The sequence below is a fragment of the Sprattus sprattus genome (genome assembly GCF_963457725.1).
Source record: "Sprattus sprattus genome assembly, chromosome: 2".
Classification (NCBI taxonomy): domain Eukaryota; kingdom Metazoa; phylum Chordata; class Actinopteri; order Clupeiformes; family Clupeidae; genus Sprattus; species Sprattus sprattus.
Genome location: NC_137921.1, coordinates 17,253,189 through 17,274,050, shown reverse-complemented (window position 1 = coordinate 17,274,050; position 20,862 = coordinate 17,253,189). Strand labels below are relative to the sequence as shown.

Genomic DNA, 20,862 nt, shown 5'->3' with positions numbered 1-20,862 from the left:
ACACCAGATTGATGTGTTTCATAACGGTACAGTTCTATCATTTAGTTAACGGCTCGATAACACACCTTGAGTAACTCCTTAATCAAATCCAACTCCCTTGACTTACTATAAAGCTCAGAGGGTAGACTTGGTTACTAACAAATACATGCATTTTAATACTAAAGAAACTTTATAAAGACGTATCCTGCTAACGTGCATAGCCTATCTTATTGTGTTTCAGGTGTTCCATGCATGTCTTCACATGAGGGATAGAAAAACAATGCAGTCTAATGCATGACACTTAGCACAAGTAGCACAGTGCGCCCCATAGTAATTCATTTTCATCATGTCTTCAAAACTTCATAACTATTGGAAGCATTTGAGATTATTCACACGGGCCATGATTTGTGGTGCTGTTTGTTGCTGACATGTGGCAGTATTGTCAGGAAACTAATAAGGGCCATTAACGGGTGGATGTACAGCAGGGATGGGCAACTTTAATGATGGAGAGGGCCACAATTTGTCCTCGTCGCTACCAGAGGGCCGCGCACTTCCACTAATCGGATATGAGAAAGCTACCATTTAAAATAAGAGCAAATAGCCTACTCTCTGTATCTTTATTGAATTAGCCTAAAGTACAGAACCGTAACTTCATATGTTTATTGCTCAAATGCATTTGTAACATGTATACTGTTCTTTAATGACAAATACAAAACGTTAAAAGGAAACAAAAATTACCACATTCCTGAGTGATTTTTTTTCAGTGCAAAGCGCACCATTCAATGATGGCACAAAACAGCAACCCAACATTGAGTGCAACAACTAATAATGATGTTTGCAGTGCATGTTTAACTTCCACTAAACCTCCCCATATACCTGCAATACCTCACGCATAACTCTGTTGGAGGAGCCCTGCGAAACCGGAGTCTCCCCTGCGTCGCGGGTGGGTCATCCCTAACAACAGCTGACGGCTTGTCAAAGCCACCATACGCACTTGCAACACTATTAACGGTGTTGAAAATATCGGTGCCCTGCAAAGACACCCATTTTAATAACTCCTCGTGCAATTCAAATTAACTGTCAATAGTTCTAGTAAAAAAAATCAGTAGCTGGCTAACATCCATCACATCTCTATACTCTCATCCAAGGAGAAGTAGGCTACTTGCAGTCATGGATGAATTGTTTCAACTTCCCCTCGATATGATCGTGAATGTCACTCTGCGACGGTACAAGGAGACCGTTTCAAAGTTTTTAATCAGGTTATCGTCACCAAAAGCTTTGGCCATTTCTACTGCACACCTCTTCACAAATTTGGCACCTTAAAAGGGCTTCTTTCCTAGCAGCTGCGTTGTAGGCTACTTATCGCGTAAGGTTGGACTTGTGTTGAAATCTCATGGCTGATAACGTTTTCTAAACCAACTACACTATGTGGTTGCCTTTACATTTTGTCAACAGATAATTTGCTTTCAGTCTCACCTGAGGCACGATTGTCTTGGTAAAGTTCTCGCTTTGCACTGCTCGCGGCCATGGCGCTATCTCTTTTCCTCGCTGTAGAAGGCCCAAACCACTTGCATATTTTTGAATAGGAAGCGCCTTCTATCGCTGAACTGATTCGGTGCGGTAAAGGAAGCATTTTTAAGATTTTTGAAAATGTATCTGCGGGCCCCACTGAGTGAGAAGGCGGGCCAGCAGTTGCCCATCCCTGATGTCCCGAGATGTCTGTGCATAGTGTCCACAGGAATGTTTTTGCATCTTTACAGTTCAGACAAAAACACAGAAAAAAGCCAGCTTGGTGTCATGTGATGGATACAAATGTTTTCGAAATTTTTATTGAAGCCATTCTGTGAATGTGTGTATGTGCGTGTGTTTATAATATCCACAATGGTTCAGACTGCATGTGAAACTAAAGACTGATAAAGTAAGAGTAGCATGCATCCACGGTTGACCACAACAGTAGCTACAATTCTCCGCATCACCAGGGGGCGCTGTCCCATCGTGAATAGAGAGCGCGTGCCACCCTGGACGACTGGCCAAAGGTATAACTCAAGCTACTGCCTTAACACAAGGGCGGTTCACAACAAAGACTGCAGCCACAACGGGAAACTTGGCATGGTCAAACAAGATAGCCTGTCTGGTCATGCCAAAAGGAAAGTGTTATTTAAAATAAGAAATATATATATATATTTGTTGTTGTTGTTTTTTTTTTTTAAATTCCTACAACCCTCTTCAAACATGGTTAGGATAAAACCTTAATTCATAAACATATAGCACACACTTAAAATGGAAAAAAAAAAAAAAAAACCTAAGGAAAACAGGCAACAGTAAAGAGTAATATCAATCATTAAGAATCCATATGGATTGTCTCGAGGTCTTCTCTGTATTAAAAGTGCCTCATAAATATTCAACCTAAAGGACAGGACGGTGCTTTGCAGGGAGTGATTGATGGTTGGAATAGGCTTCTTAAGCAATGTTACTTTACACAATACCCCCCTTTCACTAAGACATCAAAATAACTTCAACAAGGGATCCAAAAAGGCCAACAGACAGCAAAACAAACAGCAAGACATGAAGTGAAAGAAAGATTAAGAGAGGAGACAAAAAAAAGTGACAGAAAAACTTTTGAACTGCTTTTTGTTATGTACACAAGCTCAAGTCCACCTCGGCAGGCCTGTGCAACCTGCCTTTACCTTCTCATCTTACTGACGTCACCCGATGACTACTCAATAACCAAGGGAGGAAGGCAGGGAACTAACAAGAGGTCGTGTATAGCACTCCACTCCACTCAGCAAAGTGACGCAAGAAGGGTTCAATGAGTTCTTGGTGACTGTACAGACAATTACGGGATGAGAAGGGAGAAGGGTGGGCAGAACAGGTGGATGGGGGAAGAACAGGGTAAAGGGGGGGGGGGGGGTCAGGGTGTAATTCAGGCAGGCATGTAGGGTGGAGGCGGCTCCTTCTCCGGCATCTTCATGGCCATCTCGTAGGTGGGCAACACGTACTGTGGGAGAACACCAAAGACAGTTTAGCCAAGACAAAAAATGTAATGCCTATGACGGAAGGCTTGATGGCAGTAAGAAAAAGTGTAGGTCAACTTAGGTGTGATAACACATGCAGCAGACCGCAAGAGTACAGAATAAGAGTATACTTTCCTGAGCCCATACTGTGCAACAAACCATCTTTCAACATCAAATTACCCTATGTCGGCCACAGGGGTGTCCGTTTAGCAGTTTGAAAGATGTCAACAACGCCACCTACCTGAGGAGGGGCTTCGAAGGCAGGGTAGACTGCAATCTCAGGCATGTTTCGGTTGTTGATGTACTTGTAGCAGTTCCACACACAGTTGATCAGGTAGGCCTGCGTGAAAGAAAGATATTAAGTTGAAGCCTAACATTAACTGTATCGCGAGGATGACACAATGTACCCATGAGCTGTGTGTACCTTTTGAGGGTGGATGACTAGGCAAATATAGTACGTAATAGAGCGTTCAGACCAAGCTGCACTGGAGTAATATTTTGTGAAACCGTGTCTATTTTAAGAGATTCCAGGGAAACAGGGAAGTGGTTTGGCAGTAAACTCAGACTCCGAATGAATCCTTTGTTACCTTGAGGATGATGAGGAAGGCGAAGAAGACCAGGACGAAGAGCAGCAGGCAGCTGGAGTCCAGAGACAGCAGGTTGTCCTTGTAGGGGAAGTCCGGCTGAAGGTAGGGATGAAAGGAGAGAGAGAGAGAGATAGGGATTTTGGTAAGTGTCATGAGTCAACAGATTTTTCTTCTTTGCTTGAATTTGTATTTCAGCAATATGTGCTTTTAGACCCGTTTTACAAAAGCATGATAAACGTGAATAAAAAAAGATTTCAAATGTTGTGGGTGAAGATTCAAGGCATTATAGGGAAGGTATTTAGGCACAGGTGAGGGGGAAGTGCTGACCAGCTGGTCCAGGTAGTCCTTGATGCGCGGCAGGTAGGTCAGAGAACTGATGGCCACCAAGCAGCTAAGGATGAAGTCAAACATCTGGTAGCAGAGGAATGGGATGAGCCAGCCATCACGGTGCTGTGGACAAAACACACGCACACAAAGTCAGGATTATATTATGCACATTACGACATAATTTTCAACAACTTCATTCAAAAGCACAGTTTATAGTCACTTTTTATCTAAGAGGCTGCATGTTGAGGAACTAAATGCAAAGGGGAACTGGGAACTCTTTCAAGCTAAGGACCATGGGATCTCTACACAGGGTCTACTGCTCTAATCTGTCGGAGCAAATGATAACCCTCGATGACTCTGGGACTCCCAATAGGATTTCTGTGTGATGTGGCAAGGGCGGCCTTTGGTTTAGGAATGTGTCAGTCCACTGCTGAAAAGCCCAGTGCGCAGGCCCGTGGACTGTTCCGGAATGTTCTGCTCTGACCCCAGCTGCGGCGCTTCCACACCCATTGCACAAGCATTAGGAACAAGGGCCGCCAGAGTGCGGGCTAGGGGTGGGGGGAAAAATCGATTATTCGATTTTAATCGATTCTCTCTAAAACGATTCTGTCTCGATTCAGAAAAGTTCATAATCGATTTTGTAATTTAAAAAAAAAAAAAAAAAAAAATTTTTTTTTTTTTTTTTTTTTTTTTTTTACACATCCATTTTATGTTGAAATGCAAGCTGCATCGATTATTGGATTGTTCATAGAAAGTCAAAATTGTGACAAGGAAAAGCTTTTTCTCTCATAAAAAATAGAGAAGGTAATTCATCTGTTGATTTTCTTTAATTATCAAACACAAGTAGGAAGTGTAGCAAAGACTCTAAGTAGCAAACTCAAATGTTTTAAAAGTCGAAATGGATTGATAATCGTTTTATCGGTTTAAAATTGATAATCGTTTTTTTTAACACATCCATTTCATGTTGAAATGCAATTATCGATTGATTATCGAATATCAATTCGAAACCGATAAAACGATTATCGATGCATTTTGACTATTGAACCATATGAGTTTGCAACTCAGAGTCTAAATTGAAGAAAATCAACAGATGAATTACCTTCGCTATTTGCTTTATTAGAGTAAAAGCTTTTAATGGTCACAATTTTGACTTTCTATGAGCAATGCAATAGTCGATGCAGCTTGCATTTCAACATAAAATGGATGTGTAAAAAAAAAAAAAAAAAAAAAAAATTTTTTTTTTTTTAATTACAAAATCGATTTTAAATCGATAATCGATAATCGATTTTAAATCGAATCGTTGACCTCTGAATCGATTTCGAATCGAATCGTGAGGTGCCAAGAGATTCCCACCCCTAGTGCGGGCCCTCTTTTGCTTTGCTCGGCTCTGCTCTTCTAGGGCTGTCTGTCTGAAGCCAAGCCTTAAGTGAGCCTCCTAGGGCCAAACCAACCTCCAAACCCAACTGACATTCCACCACATGAGGACTGAGCAGATCTTATCGGGATGGGGCCACTGTAGTAGCAACCGTTTTCATTCCAAAACAAGCAGCAACACATCTGATTACCATAATAAAATCAAACTAAATTAAAAATGCCTGTTTGGTTAGTTGCGCATTAGGTATGTTCCCGTTTGGTGGGTATGAAGGCACGCAGCCACCCCAGGTATTTGCAGTTCACTTTTGCTATAGAGCTTCCGGCATATGTATGGCACCGATAAGACTACCTTTGGCATTAGATTCGATATCCATCTAACTCTTTTCAGCATATTGTATAGACAACAGTTGTAGAGAATACAAAGCTACCTATGAGGTTCTGGAAGCATGACAATTCACAGCTACACTAATTTAGTGCCACATTTTGGGACTGTGCAACCACACCCAGGTAACTGAACCAGAAACTGCTTACCACTGGCCACCAATGTTAACCTGGGAGTAGTTTCTCAATACCATGGGGGGTGGGGGGTGGGGGGGGGGTGCTTCTTTGCTAGGGGGTTTGGTAGGTAAGGGGTCTGCGAATCGCAAACCTGTACGAGTCTGGTTCCCTCTGGAAGGTTACGCAATGCAAATAAGCACAAACACACAGTGAGACTCAGACATCTGCAGGGGAACTCAGTTATGTTCTTCCACAGCTTGTGGTATTGATTTCTTAACCTTAGCTGATTATTGCGGAGAGAGGACATAACATTAAACAAAAAAGGGGCAGAAAGAGAGAGGAAAAACAAGAAAGACACAGATTCTGCTTGCCAGACACTCCTTCAAAGAAATGATCAGATTATTCAACACACAAACAAATAAACACAAAATCCTCTGGCAGCCTTGTACCAAAATTATGTGAAATGCCGTTACATTATCCTTCCAACACAACCACATCTCCATCTCCTGGTCTAATAATAGAGCATACAGAAAAGGTTCCTTTCACACCCATGTCTTCTGGAGAGCGTATTTGCACTTCAAAGCTGGCACGTCAGAGCTGACACACTGCTCTCCTCTAAGAAGGCCGCAGACAGAGACAGATCTATGATTGTGTGTGAAGAGACACTGCAGTGATCTCTACACTCATATGCAGATATATGCGCGTGCGCGCGCACACACACACACACACACACACACACACACACACACACTTATCTTGCTAAAATATGAAGATAAAACTTGTTGTGTCAGCATGCCTGTGCATGAGCTCTCTGTCACTCACTCACATGCTTTCACACTTTGCAAACAATGTTTTAGATGCACTTACAGTGATGGCCCCGTACACCATCATTGCACTGATGGTGACCATCAGGAGAGAGATGGCGAATCCCACGCAGGCATTTTCTGGTGGGGAGAAAACAAAACAAGAGTTTGAATGAGAGACCGAATTCTCTGTATCAACAGCTTTAACAGACTTGAGGCCTTTTGCAGACATTTGCGCTGGGTTATTTTGCAAGCAATACAAACCGCTCCACCAAACCATCTGACATCACAGAGTAGGGAAAACAATGACCAGATGACTCTCGCGAGTTTCCACCAAGATGCTTCAACCTTGGAACGCTGACTCACAGCATTGTTCACATTTCAGCGCTCATCACAATAGCATTGAGATGCTTGGGTCACATGGGGAGCTTAACAGAACGCAAAGAACATTCCACAGAGTGACACTGGGCACCTAGAACCGGCCAAACTAGGAGCTGTTAGGGTTAATCGATTTGCATGTGATTTAAGGCGGGTGTATGGTATGAGAGTGGAGAGGGGAGCTCCTCATCCACCCATGCTTGTAGTCTTGGCCAGATTGCGAGCCACACTGGAGCAGGCAGCAGGCCAGTGGCCTCGGAGGACTGTTTATAGTTTTGAATGGCTTAGCATTGATTTTTGCATAAATGGAGTTTGCGGATATATGTGTGTGTGTGTCGGTGACTGGGGGAGGGGTGGTCTTCTCCACTCACTCCATCAATTCACTTGACTGCCCTAAGGAATCCTCAACTAACTGCCCACACACACACACACACACACACACACACACACACACACACACACACACACGGTCTTTGAGTGCTTGCATCGAGGCTGAGGTCCAGACAAGCCAACCGTAATTAAAAGCTGCCTGAAGCGCCGTGGAATGCTGGCCTGGCAGGAGAGAACTGGGAGAGAAGGAAGCATACTTTGTGTCTTCTTCACAGACAGAGAGACTCTTACACACACTCCTATTACTTGTGTAGAATACACACACAAATTTTACACAAAGTTTATTCAATCTCTTTGTCTCCATCAATCTAACATTCTCTGTCTGTGTCAGAGACAGATAGAAGATGCCAGAAACATAACAAACCAAAAATGGTAGATAGAGCAGTTTATTTATACTTTTTTTTAATGTTCTTTAAAGAGATAGAGGTGTGTGGTGTGTGTGTGTGTCACAGCCAGAGAAGATTGTCATGTCACGTCACATCCCGCCCAGGGCAGCAGCCAACTGAGACACTGCGCTTCGAAGAGAGATGGTGGAGGTGGATTTTTTTTATATTCCTTGTCTTTGAACCCCAGTTTGCGCTCAATGCCTCTGCAGCAAGCGGCCTGTCTGGAAGAGCTGCAGCGGGGCTCTGGAGAAGCACCAGCATGCGGCTGAGCTCGGTCCACACAGCCACACCCTTGCACAGCGGCACTGCCAACTGGAAAACAGTGCCTGCCAGGGCTTTCATTACCGTGCTGTGCCACATCTGTAAATAATACTTCTTTGGCAGTGTGGGCACAGTTGAGACGTGTACGGCAATTCTATCTTGCAGGTGCTTCACTTTAACATTGTTCTATTAGGACTCCCCACATCTAGATTGACATTCAAAAAGTGCATGAAAATTAAGTTTAAGATCCTCTGATGAAGGTTGATTAGACCTAAACGTTGGCGCAACAACAAAGGGCTTTAGAACTTAGTAAAACACAGTGAAGTTAAGTGCCTTAGAAGAGAAATGGAGAGAAGAAGCAGCAGAAAGCTGTTGTCTGAAATATCCTTCTGACATTCTGGCCAGTGAATATTTTATGACCTGTTGTCTGTGACTGGGCAAAGCAGATTCTGGGTCAGATGGACCCATTAGATAAAGCCATAAGAGCTGAGCTGTAGTGTCTCACTTTTATGAAACTAGGGGAGGGATTATTCGGTCATCCCAACCATTCACACAGACAGGAGTCAATGCTCAGTCAGGGCTACTCTGTGGTAGATCCTGTAATCCTCTGGTAAGATGCCAATACAAAAAATAAATAATCAAAGATATTTACCTTTGTTGAAGCACAATATGCTGTAGAATTAACTGTAAAAGTTATAATTATAATTTGTGTGACCTTACAATGAGCCCTGTTTATGATGGTTTTACCTACCCATACAGATGCAGGGGTTAAAGCAAAAAAAAATCCTGAGCCTGAACTTTTTTTTGATGCCGGAACATCAGATGTGGTTGTTGCTCCCGGTAAAAGCGTTGTGTGTTGGAAAGCACGAACAGCTGCTCTACGAATAAGTGGAAGCACTGGAAGCACCTTTTTCCCGCTAGTTGCATACAGTAGCCTAGCTTTCTTGAGCACAACAAGAGAGCACCTGCTTCTCTTAACTTCTTCAACCGGCTACCAAAAGTCTTACCGTCCTTCCCTATCTCTTCTATTCATGCCCAGCGCCATTTCTTTTTCAATCCTTCATCAACTAGGAGGGCATCTTCCAAAGGATTCTTGAACTTACTCTGCTTCGGTCTGACAGTATCTCTACTTTGGCATCTACGTAGGCAGAGCGATACAGAAAATCGGTGGTGAAAGCACATTTTCCCAAGACCCGCCCTAATCTACTTCTGATTGGCTAATTATGTTCTTTTGACAGCCTGAGAGTTGTGCTTTTTTCATATCATTGGCAGACGAACTCATAAACTCGAAAGTAATGGTGATGATAACGAGTTTTCAATATAAAAAAATATATATATTAGACTTTTTTCCCGCTGCCAAACGCTGCACGCCGGAAATCCGGCACGGTGCCGGAATACTTTAATCCCTGCAGATGCCAGAGTATTTTTGACCAAAACCTTACCTACAGATATATTTCTGCATAGAACTACAGATTTCTTCACCAAAATTGTGTAATATTTTTTATCTTTGAGATTCAAGTGGTCTCCCCTCCCCCCTTTCCCATAACTTCCCCTCACACTAATTTCTTTCCCCCAAAAAAACATCAGCCTTAAATACTTTACTGCTGAACAGGAGTTCCTGTTCATGAATGTGTGGTAACTTTGGCTGGGAGAATGCCAAATGCTTTCCTGAGTCACCTTTTCTGGGAAGCCCTTGAGTGTGAGCGAAAAAGAGTTTAAAAAAAAAAAAGGGGGGGGGGGGGCTGAGAAGAGAGTACGAGGAGAGAGACGGAAGGACAGGAAAGGCTTTTCTTATGCTATTACACAAAGCCTAGTTTTGGGGACCACCATGCCAGTCAATCATACTGGACTGGTTGGGGGGTCGGGGACTTCTGTTACAGGGGATTCTGGCATTTGCTATTCCAGAACTTTGTTTAGCAAAGACACAGGCAGGAAGAGATCACCAGACTAGGGATGGGTATTGTTTGGGTTTTTTCCAATACAAAGGCTAAAACGATACATTTAAAACGACACCGGTGCCTAAATGGTGCCTGAACCGATAATTAATATATATACAGTATATATAATTAATATTAATTATTAAAACATTAAAAAAAGGCTTTTTAATTGCCAAGGCATTTTTTTCTCTTCAAATGGAACAATATATTAACTGTTGCATTCTCTCTGTTAAATTGATGGCTAGCTCTGTTTGTGCTTGTTCTGTGAAATGCTGCCTGCTTTTTGCTGTCATAAAACTGTTGCTATGGAGCACAAATGAACGTGAGCGACACAGACCAAATCGTACTGAGACAGATCTTCGCCACTAACGTGACTGCTCGTTTGCTATCGCTAGTTTTCTACTGTTTTGGAACCAGCGTCCGTGTTTCATGTTGCAGCCTGAAATAATTCCTTTTTATAAGACAACATTTAACGTACGTTTTGTTCATATAGCTGCATGATTGGTTGCTGTTATATATTTTTGGAAATCGGCACAGGCACTGAAAGGAAGCACCGAAATCTGGATTATTCGGTCCGTGTAGGTACCGGTTGTATTGGAACCAGTGCCATATTGGAACCGGTTCTAGGTACCCAACCCTAGGTCAGACACAACGTCAGTGGAAATTCGTGTGCTCTTTTTCACTTCCCTGCATCAGCAGCTTTCACAATGCTCTGCATTCATCAACCAATGACCTTTAACCTTGTATGTTTATGACTAGAGCAGCCAGCCAACTGGGTCTAACAAACAAGTCTGACTACAATTTGGGGACTACTTGTACTTGCATGCTCCAGATATCAGTTTTATGTAAAAACCAGTTCCCAAGAAAAGAACCACAAAGCCTTGGGTGAAACGTATTAGCAACAACAGGTGTTGCTGAAACGTATTCATTCACACAGGCACATTTTTCTGGAGCAGTGGTTGCCAAACAATTACCCCTGACCCTCACCATTAAATATTTGATCAGATTTCTTATTTAGAAACAGAGTAATTCTGGGTGGATCTTATACGGTTTTAAGATTGGCTATTTAGCTCTGATGCACATACCTGGAGTATTAATAATTAAAACAGGCTAAACAGTAGGCCCTGACCATCTCATTAAATTGCGAAGTAGGCTTAAATACTTAATTTGACTAGTTGTTGATTCGGGTTCTCGTTACGTTATTTTTTTTGTGTCCTCAACCCACACCACTCTGCAGTAATTCCACACGACACACTTTGGGAACCACTGTTGTAGGGAACTGCAAACCTCATTAAACAAAGAGATTCATTTGTACAGGCTTCCAAAAAAGTTCCACTGAAGTAATTGCAAGGCAAGTTGTCTTTGGCAAGATGATCTAGGTGAAACATGCCTGCCAGCTGGGGTCTAAACTGTACACCAAATTAAGTTTAAAGTTTATTAAGTCAAATTAAGTGTGTGTGTGTGTGGGGGGGGGGGGTTCTAACCTGACATCCTGTCGGAGGCTAGGTAATACTCAATGGCCTCGTACTGCAGGTTGACGGCAGGCACGTTCTCAGGGTGGGTGACAGCCACCGTCAGCAGAATCCCCATTAGCAGATTCACCACCTGCACAGAGATAAAGATGGAGAAAAGAGAGAAGAGAAAGAAAGACAGAAAGAAAGAAAATGCAGTGAGAGGAGGTAGAGAAGAAGAGACCAAATGAGCGGAAATAATATACATTTGCAATCCAGGGGAGAAACCACAGTATGCTGAGTCTTCACAAGCAAAGGCAATACAACTTCAAAGTGGTGACAGTTAAATATCAGTCATGCGTGAAAACACTTACGTGCTGAATTCATCTAAAAAACCTCAAGCAGGACCCTTTGTAGAGCATAGTACCATCACAAAATCCCAATAGACCAATACAAATGGTCTGCTTTTCATTATAAGCCAATCCAATCCAGCCTACTCTCATCATGAAGAAAGCTCAGCAGACTTCCAGCGTCCAATGTGAAAAGGACATTGTTAACAAAAAATACTGACTAATCCTACAGGAAAATATATCTCCTTCTATACCTCTAGATCATAACATACAAATATCCACACACACCCTGAGACTGATGCTCTCAAATGTTTGAAACCACCCTGCCCTTGGTAGAGCCGATACGTAGCCTAAACCCAATGCACTCTAGCTTCAGCTGCTTCCCACAAGTGCCAACGGTGTAACGTGCCTAACTACCTTGTGAATGCATAACCAGGCAACAATATGACTGCACTGCAATAGAACTGCACTTATTTCCAGTAATTACTTTGGGGGTTTCTTCTCTTACTTTATCCGTGAAACCTAAACTGCCGTACTGTGGCAACTTTTTTTTTCAGCTGCTGTTACTGATATCATCCGTTTCATTAGTTTGTATATCGATTTGTTGTTTCTAAGCTCCCAGGGCCAAGGCTACCTGACTCCCCTGCGTCTACCAGTATGGGGCTTAAAATCCTTGTACCACCAGAACTTTCTGACAACATCCGCCAGAAGAGTCCCAGAAGCCCCCTGGGATGTGGCAGCTTTGTCAACATGTTGGGTTGAGAGACGCAGTCATGCTCTGTCATGCTGTCAGAGTTTGAGGAAGTAGTTGCTGTAATTTGCTTGACCCAACTGGAGGAGTTTAAGACATTTTTATGAGTCTGGAGAAGGTTGTATACAATACAAAGTGGGGCAGCATTTTCATATGCAGGAACCAGAAAGGAAAGAGAGTAATAATACAACAAAGGTTCCGGGTGAGCAGCACTTTGAAGGCTAAGGGTTCTTGGACCTAGATTACAATGCAAATTTAAACTGGTCATATTTAAAAATACCTAGGTTAATGCAGTGTGTGTGTGTGTGTGTGTGTGTGTGTGTGTGGTGGTTTACTTCAACTAAAAACCCACTAAATCCATGCTGGAGCAAGCAAAATAAAATATATGGAACCCCATCTACAGTAAAGATATATTAGGAGTCACCATAACAAGCTGCACACAAAGAAACGTCCTTTGGGCAACATTGAAAATTAAACGAGGACCTGAATCGCACACTGAAAAACATACATTTAAAATAGCTCAGTTACTTGTTCTTACATAATCTTTCCTGTGAATTTTAATGACTAGACCAAACAGCACGGAGGCACAATTTGTAGAACGTGCACCACAAAGACAGGCTACATACACACGCAGTGTGGGATTAAAACCGTAGGTCTACATAAAACCTTTCTAACAGCTGTTGCGTAACGTGGGAAGCACTGGAAGCATAACAATTGTTAGGACCGACGGCATATCGCAGACAGAGGGCCAAGTGGACAGGCACCGAGTCAGAGGCCATTGGTGAAATAATAATGTTTACTTTGTTTTCTAAACTGACCTCCACACGACCAATATGACATTACTCATCTCTTCGGGATTTTTTTTGCGGGGGGGGGGGGGGGGGGCTATCGCTATCTAGCTCCCAAACTGGAAAGCATTACCGTCATGATAGCTATCCTATCGCTACCTTACTTACCACTACTAAAGCTCGCCACGCTGGTTAACTTTTACTGATAAACGTAACGTTGTGTCTAATAAAAATGTTTGTGTTTTGTGAAACACTTTCTTTGGTTACACTATAGTACCATAACAAACATTTAAATATAACCTTAAAGCAGTCGGTTCGCATTAGTATCCTAACGTCACTGAATTAGTAACGTTAACGTTACTTAATATCTTTGTGTTAAATGAGGCACAATGAAAATCACATTGTCCATGTTATTTCTTGGATATGTTATCCTACCTACCAGATAAACGTAGGACTCTCTGTATAATAAAGTTAGGCATTTTAAACATTTGACATGATGATCTGTACGCTAGCTAACTTAGCTAGTAGGGTAGCTAGCTAGTTGACAGCTACCGCAGCAGAGCGTCTGGGTCAGGTTAGTCATCGGACCGATGAAACATGCCAGTATCATTCGCCCTATCAAGCGCACAATAGCAAATCTAAAGCAAAACTTAAACCCTCCAAGTTATTTCCACAAATATGACTTAAGTTCAGTAATGTTAGCAGTCAAACCTATTAGAGTAAGTAAGTGATGTTTGGACAACTGACTGAATATCACGTCCACATTCTTGCAGGACATTGGTTGATTTTGATCAGTAAAGTTTGGATCAAGCTAACTAGCCGTAGTCTGTTAGCTGGTCAGTTTCGCTATCAACCCAGCTATCTATCAAGCTTATATTATCTTTTCTATTATCAAATGACAGTTATGCCTGACTATCATAGCGACAAGAAAACCACAGCAGAGTGCACCACGACATTACCTGCTCTTTTCAAGTTAGCTTAGTCGCTAGCTCTTGTTAGCACTGCAAAACAAATGGCTTCTGCAGCTAGCCAACGCGTATCGACCATATTTACATACCATATACCATGTTCCCAGGATAATCGTTCCTGTCCGAACATGGCAGCATCCACAACATCTTGTCGTGTAGAATCTGTCTCGAGTCGGTTTGAAATGCATATCGCCCTGGATGTTGGGGAGAAACATCATGAAAACGGCACGACCTACAATACTTCCACCATCAACAACGGTCGACTATGGAAACGCCTCCTTATCTGACTGACGTGACGAAAGAAAAATACAGAAACACGGCCTTGACAAGCATCGGCGTTAACCAATGATGGACCGATACAAGCCAATCATCCGGCGCAAGGAAAGGGAAAGGGGAGGGATCACTGCTGCTGTACTAAAGCTATCCTTGTCATTTTTGTTGGCGCAATCGCTGCAAGAGTGTTGTTGGGAAATTCCATCAGCTGCATTATTTCTAACACAAACTATAATATAACAGTTTGCATGGTACTCTTACTCAAAAAATGTAATGTTTTTGTCAGACATCAAACATATCATCCTGCAAAGTAAAACAGTGGTAGGCAGAAAGCTATTGCACTGTGCGCATATAATTGCTTAACCAGCGAGAATAACTATCTAACAGTATTTTCACGATATATTTCACGTCATGAGGCTCTAGCAGCACCATAAATATTTTCATGCATGAGGTTTATACACAATAGTGTGATGTTTGAATAAATGTCACTAAATGATGCCACAAGGTTACCTCTGAATCCTCACCCTGCAGAGGAGGGCCCAGCCATAATAGCTGTGAGTAGTAACCAAGTTGGCATTCCTAAAACGACTGTAACTCTTCTAAAGCTGCTGAGATGTTGGCTTAATGGAGTCGTTTAAGTTTGCTGTTTGGGCTTTGAGGTTTATGTTTTGAAAATAATAATTGGAAAATAAGACGTAAAGGTAAATCTTAGTTCTGTAGCCTGGACCATTTTCAGCAGCAGCATATTTATGAATAAAGAACAGATACGTGATATTTAATGGTTCTCTGATTTAACCATTACTTCAGGAGTGTTGAAATGTGTTGGTCTAGTCTAAATGGAGTTTTATGTTTTTCAAATAAAATAATGGAAATGCATCTTACCAGCCTACCAAGACAGGAAATAATGGGATCTGACAAAATAATACCTTTAGAAGTGTCCTTTACTATTCAAAAGAATCAAGCATACAAACACAGAGGTTGTCAAGCCCACAACATCAGAAAACAATACAGATGTCTAGTTTTTAATGAAGTCTATAACCCGTATACTTCCATTTATTGTGGAAAAGCAGAAAATACTTTTGTAGTTTAAGCATTTTTTAAGTCATGACATGAAAAGTGATTTTTTTTTTGTAAAAAAATAATACATTTTTGTGAATGACTAATGAGATTTAAAAATAAAGATTTCTCTGTGCTACATTTTAGAAAAGGGCACTGTTACAAATGGCCAATATCTACTCTACTCTTTTAAGGCATATGCCATTAATAAATACAGTTTTATACCTGAAGAAATGGGAACACAAAGTTGAACAGCATCTCAGGAAGGCCCAACAGTCATAAAACAAAAGTAATTCCTGAAAATCATATGGCACTGAACACACACTTTCTCTCTCTCCCATTTCACCCTCTGTCTTCTTTCCCTTTCCATTCCTTTCTCTTCTTGCTCTTGCACCTACTTGGGTTTACCTTCTCTTGCCCCACCATCTCCCCACCTCTATTATTATTTCTCATTTCCCTCTCACACTCTTCCTGGATTAAGTGGATTCTCTCTACAGCAAGATAACCTCTCCTCCTCTTTTATTACTATGAGTGTGTGTAGGGCTATGCTATTATGAACTCGTCTTTTGTCTGTGCTTTGTGATACACTGTGCTGCAGTGTGTGTTCTGGGCTGCTCCACACTTTGCTTTCTCCTTCCTCTTCATGTTGTACACCACAGCAGCGACAAGCACAAGAGCCAGGACCAATGCCCCAACGCCTCCACTGACAACAGCTGAGAGGAGAAAAGATGTTCTGATTATCCTTTGTCATTTACCAGAAGCACATGCTTTAGGCAGAGGGGTGACACCTCCTTGCAGTTGTTTTGCTCATCTGGAATGGCTAATTAATGCAGTGGTTCAGAGAGCAGGTACAACTCATTAGCAACATTAATCAGCTCAGTACTTCAGAGACAAACATCGCAAACCTTACAGATTCTGTAGATGAAGCATGGGCTGCCTTGAGGCATACCTTTAAAACATTAATTTTGAAAAGAATTGCCTCAACCAATAATTTAGAAGCATGTTTTTTTCTGACAGAGGACAGACAGGTTTGTTGCTCTTTCCTACCTAACCTTGAAAGAGCTGTACTAACCACAATAATGCACTGGCAGCATAGCGCAAGGGTTACCTGCAAGAGTTTCCTTGTCCTCCAAAAAACTATGACTCCCCTGTCCAGTTGGAGGTGGTAAATGCGATGGCTGGGAATCAAATATTATATCCGAGTCATCCTGAGCATAAACAGGTACATACAGTTTAATAACAAAATACCACCATATAGTAATACCACCAAGCAATAGTGAGAATAAATCATATCAGTCCTTACAGAAAATTCTCTTTTAGTGTCACCCAAGAAGATATCCGGGATGATTCTGTTCCCTCCTGGGGTAAACTGTGAAATGGTTGTGGGTACGACATGGGGGTCTAAAACAGAACAGAGATATTATTCAGGAAACTCAGAAACCAAAATCTCCTACTGCATCCAGAATTATTGTTAACCATGCTAGTAGGGATTTCACTTACCTGAGTTGCCTTCTGTCCAGTCCCCAGACCCTGACCCTGACCCTTCATTATCATCACCTGATCCAGACAGATCCTCATCAGGGAGGGAGGTCTGCCGAGAAGGAGAAAGAGTGAGTTACACATTAGTCTGCTAGCTTCAGGCCTTCAATTAAACTTCCTATACAACTCTTGGGGAAGAAGCACGGAGACTGTTCAGAGCAGAGCATACATGGTAGTGGGTTGCCCAGACACTGTTTAGTCCCAGCTGAACAGCTAGTATATACTGTAGTATGAAACAGCCAGGTGAGAAATGCAGTCACAGTGATGACAAAGGAGCAGGTGTGTGTGTATGTGTGTGTGTGTGTGTGCGCGTGTGTGTGTGTGTAAACACCTGATCCAGAGCAATAAGAAAATGCTGTTAGCTCACTGTCATTCTTCTGAAATTATGTAATTTTCTCGTAGAATGGAAATAACCAAATGCAGAAACAATGAAATTAAAGCAATAGCATTCAGGAATTGTTCCACTTGAGGTATGATTTTATGGGCAACTGGTTTTGGCACCATCTTCCAATTATTTTGACGGTACATGGTCACGACCATGGTCATGATCACACCAGTCGTTCTCACTAGCTGTCCAGGATATGCACTATGTACTTCTGTGGTCTTTGTCAGAAACCCCATGATAATGTAAGAAAAGCTTTTACAGCACAGCATTACCAATTGTATCGCCTTAAGACAAAAAAAACATGATTTCATCAGTAGGCCTACCAACTGAGCTGTGGTTGGTGTTTGAGGTTTTGCATGTAGTTGCATGTAGTTAGCTGACTAGTTTTAGACCAAACCTTCTTTCCATTGCTTTAGATTTCACAAGAGTAATCTGATCCACTGTCCCACACCCCTGAACACGCAATGTGTTTTCCCTGAATCACATGTTGCCAGGTCAGGCGAACAATGAATCTGCGATGAGTCAGGTAATTTTGCCGTTAAGAGACTCGAAGAGACTGTGCCAAAAGACCTACTCCTTCAAGGGTTAATCATGTAGGAGTTGGATGACTAGTGTCTGACTCGTCCCATCTGTGTTAATCGGCAGGGAAGAAGAATCCAGAGAGAGACACCTCCAGTTTATAACTGCTGTCCCTCCCAGTGATTTCTTAACTGCCGTTAAACTTACTGACAAAAGAGCATGAATCATGTACCATTAGCTACGTTGTCCACTGCCAAATGTATTGTTCAGTTGTGCCATTGGATTATGGCATATAAAAGGTCAAGATTATCCCCGTCGTGTCTCTCTTAAAATAACAACAACAAAAAGAAAACTCAAAGTAATCGCTTCTGTAACTTGTTTCTATTGGACTTTTTTTTGTTCTTCTTGTTTACTTAGCATAAATGATTGTGCCATAGGCCCTACCCTCTCTACATGTCTGTACTTACACATTAACTTGGAAGGACATGAGTAATACTAGGACACGAAGAGCCTTTTTTTTCTCTTCCATAAAATTAAGTGAAGGGAGCCGTTCAGCAAGTAAACACACAAGAGCAGATGGCGGTTCGGACCAACAGTAAACTCTGATTAAAACACTATAAAAACTGCTATAAATCATCAGTCAACTGTTGGTGCCATAAAGGACTGTAAGAAAGTAGACATGGTCACCAGATGTTGGATGTTAGAAGACGTAGTAGTTGGTAGTAGTAGAACTACTTTAAATTACGTTGAGATTTTCTCCTCACAAATATCCAAGTATACACAAGAGGTGTATCTGGTAAAAAAAAAAATACAGGCCAATATATTGAAATGAGCTTGATTACAGATGGCATAAAACACAACCCGGGTATGTGTGAAGGCAACTGCAGTTCTAACACAGTTTCATACAGGAGGAATGTTAACGGCAGCAGGTGTTTCTGGAAGCAACATTACGCCTGACAAATGAACACTGCACAAAAACCTGCTAAAACAAGTTGTAATTACAAAAAAGGGGTGAGGTATTGCACACAACAAAGAGCAGCAGTCACTCTGGCTTATGTCCAGGCAATTTGCAAAAAGCATTATTTCTTTTGAACTTTTGAACGTATTCAAAATGGGTTCAAGGTCAATTCTACCATCATGACACCTACTGTTAGACCTCTCTGTCAGTCTTTCAGGGTCAATATGATTATGATATGCTGTTATAATCAGGACTCATGTATTCCCTTTGGTGTCTTGCATGACAGATAACTTCTTTCACAGAAAACCTGTTACTTCTATGGAGATTTTTGTAAACACTGGAAATAAAAAAGGTTGTAAGATTAGTTAGGCATACACTGAACGTGGCCAAGTCCCCAAATAAAGGAGAAAAACAAAGTCTTTTTATGATAAGTGACTGGTTCATTTTAACAGCTACAAAAGGCCTCCATTTAGTGATTTACATGGTGACATGACGTGACACAGTTGTACGAAAGTTGAACAGTTTATCTTTCATGACCTCATTTGTGAGTCACTGAGCACAATGATTAGATTAGTGTGAGAAATGGGCTGACTTACAAATTCAGTAGTGAACACTGGGTCAACAAACACCAGGCCAGACCAAATCTGGAATCCTGTGAGTAACGTGACAAATTGGTTCACTCATTTCCAAACACACTAATGTTTCTAAGAACTTTTTATGTTGTTATGGTTGCAGGTTGCAGACGGACTTTGATTGGAGCAGGTACCCTTATCTAATCTAGTTCTGCCAAAAAAAGGTGTCTGTGGATCTGTCTAGGAGGGGTGTGTCAAAAACAGATCTGTACAATAAACCCTTATTCATCTGAAGATGAGTGAAAATGTAAAGGACAGGACTTTTGTATTCTGTAAAAATGTACGGCCTACACATTACACATGTTCTTGTTGAGTGCCACTCACACACTCAAAGTACTTGAAAGAAAGATCCTTTTAAGATAAACAAAGCTGTGAGAAAACCGCTTTGCCAAATACCACCCTTTAACACTTATTCAATAGACAAGGCACAGCCATGGTTTTGTGCGGTATAGCCCCATGGAAGATGCTGGACAGAAATCATACAGCTGACCTATTCAGTGGTATATTTGAGAACGATTAGTGTGCAACACAAATGTTTGTATAAATGCATACAAGGCAATTAGATCATGTCCACAAGCAGGGTCATGTCTGTTTGCAGTATTATCCACACAAGTGAACCTGTCACCTGTACTTTACGAGGCTTACATGCAGTTGCATTAATCACACTTAAGCCACAATACCACGACACACCTGTATTTTTCCATTACACAGTTAGATTAAACCTTCATCCAGTTTCAAATGATCTGGTGTGTCAGCACTGCACAGCAGTCCCTAAAAACAAATGTCCTCACTGTTTCGTAGTCGAGTCCTCCTGACATTAACAACACATTTTTACATGCACACATTAATCCAGAACTTGCTTAGCAAATTATATGTATGGCACATTCTGCCCTTGAGCAGGTTCAAAACTCACCGTGTGTCCAGGACGCACGCTGAGGCCTGTAAAGAGTAACCATGCGGCCAACCACGGAGCTTTCATTGCAGCGTTCCGATTTGGACTTCAGTTTCTTTAGATAAGCTCACACAGGTGTCATGACACGATGGCTGCCTGTCGGAATGAAAAGTGCCTTCCTCCTTACAGGTAATCTCCACCAGGACACTTTCAAAAGGCCCTTGCAGCTCTCTGATTGGCCCCTGCACTTGAGGAACCAGGAAGTTACTCTTGGAAAATAACAAGAGACAGGCTGGAAAACCTGAAGCATGCATGAATGTGTTGCAATAATACAAGAGTGACCGAATTAAAGTTTCTAATACGAAA

The 20,862-nt window shown here is 41.8% G+C and overlaps 1 protein-coding gene across 1 annotated transcript; it reads right to left on the bottom strand.

Annotated features, from left to right (window-relative positions):
- Positions 1 to 1,781: 1,781 nt before the first annotated feature.
- Positions 1,782 to 14,500, bottom strand: laptm4a (lysosomal protein transmembrane 4 alpha). The gene is made up of 7 exons (XM_080833064.1): positions 14,332 to 14,500; positions 11,419 to 11,539; positions 6,647 to 6,723; positions 3,908 to 4,030; positions 3,581 to 3,676; positions 3,235 to 3,333; positions 1,782 to 2,977 (listed from the first exon to the last, which is right to left on the bottom strand). Exons 1-7 carry the CDS (start codon positions 14,458 to 14,460, stop codon positions 2,903 to 2,905), a joined length of 720 nt encoding a protein of 239 aa, XP_080689190.1. The 5' UTR covers positions 14,461 to 14,500; the 3' UTR covers positions 1,782 to 2,902.
- Positions 14,501 to 20,862: the final 6,362 nt, after the last annotated feature.

Coding starts and splice junctions, on each gene's coding strand:
- laptm4a (XM_080833064.1), bottom strand. CDS start 14,460: ATGATGTTTCTCCCCAACATCCAGGGCGATATGCATTTCAAACCGACT. Junction 4,031..6,646: donor TGGTGTACGGGGCCATCACT/GTAAGTGCATCT, acceptor TTTTGTCCACAG/CACCGTGATGGCTGGCTCAT. Junction 2,978..3,234: donor CCTTCGAAGCCCCTCCTCAG/GTAGGTGGCGTT, acceptor GTTCTCCCACAG/TACGTGTTGCCCACCTACGA.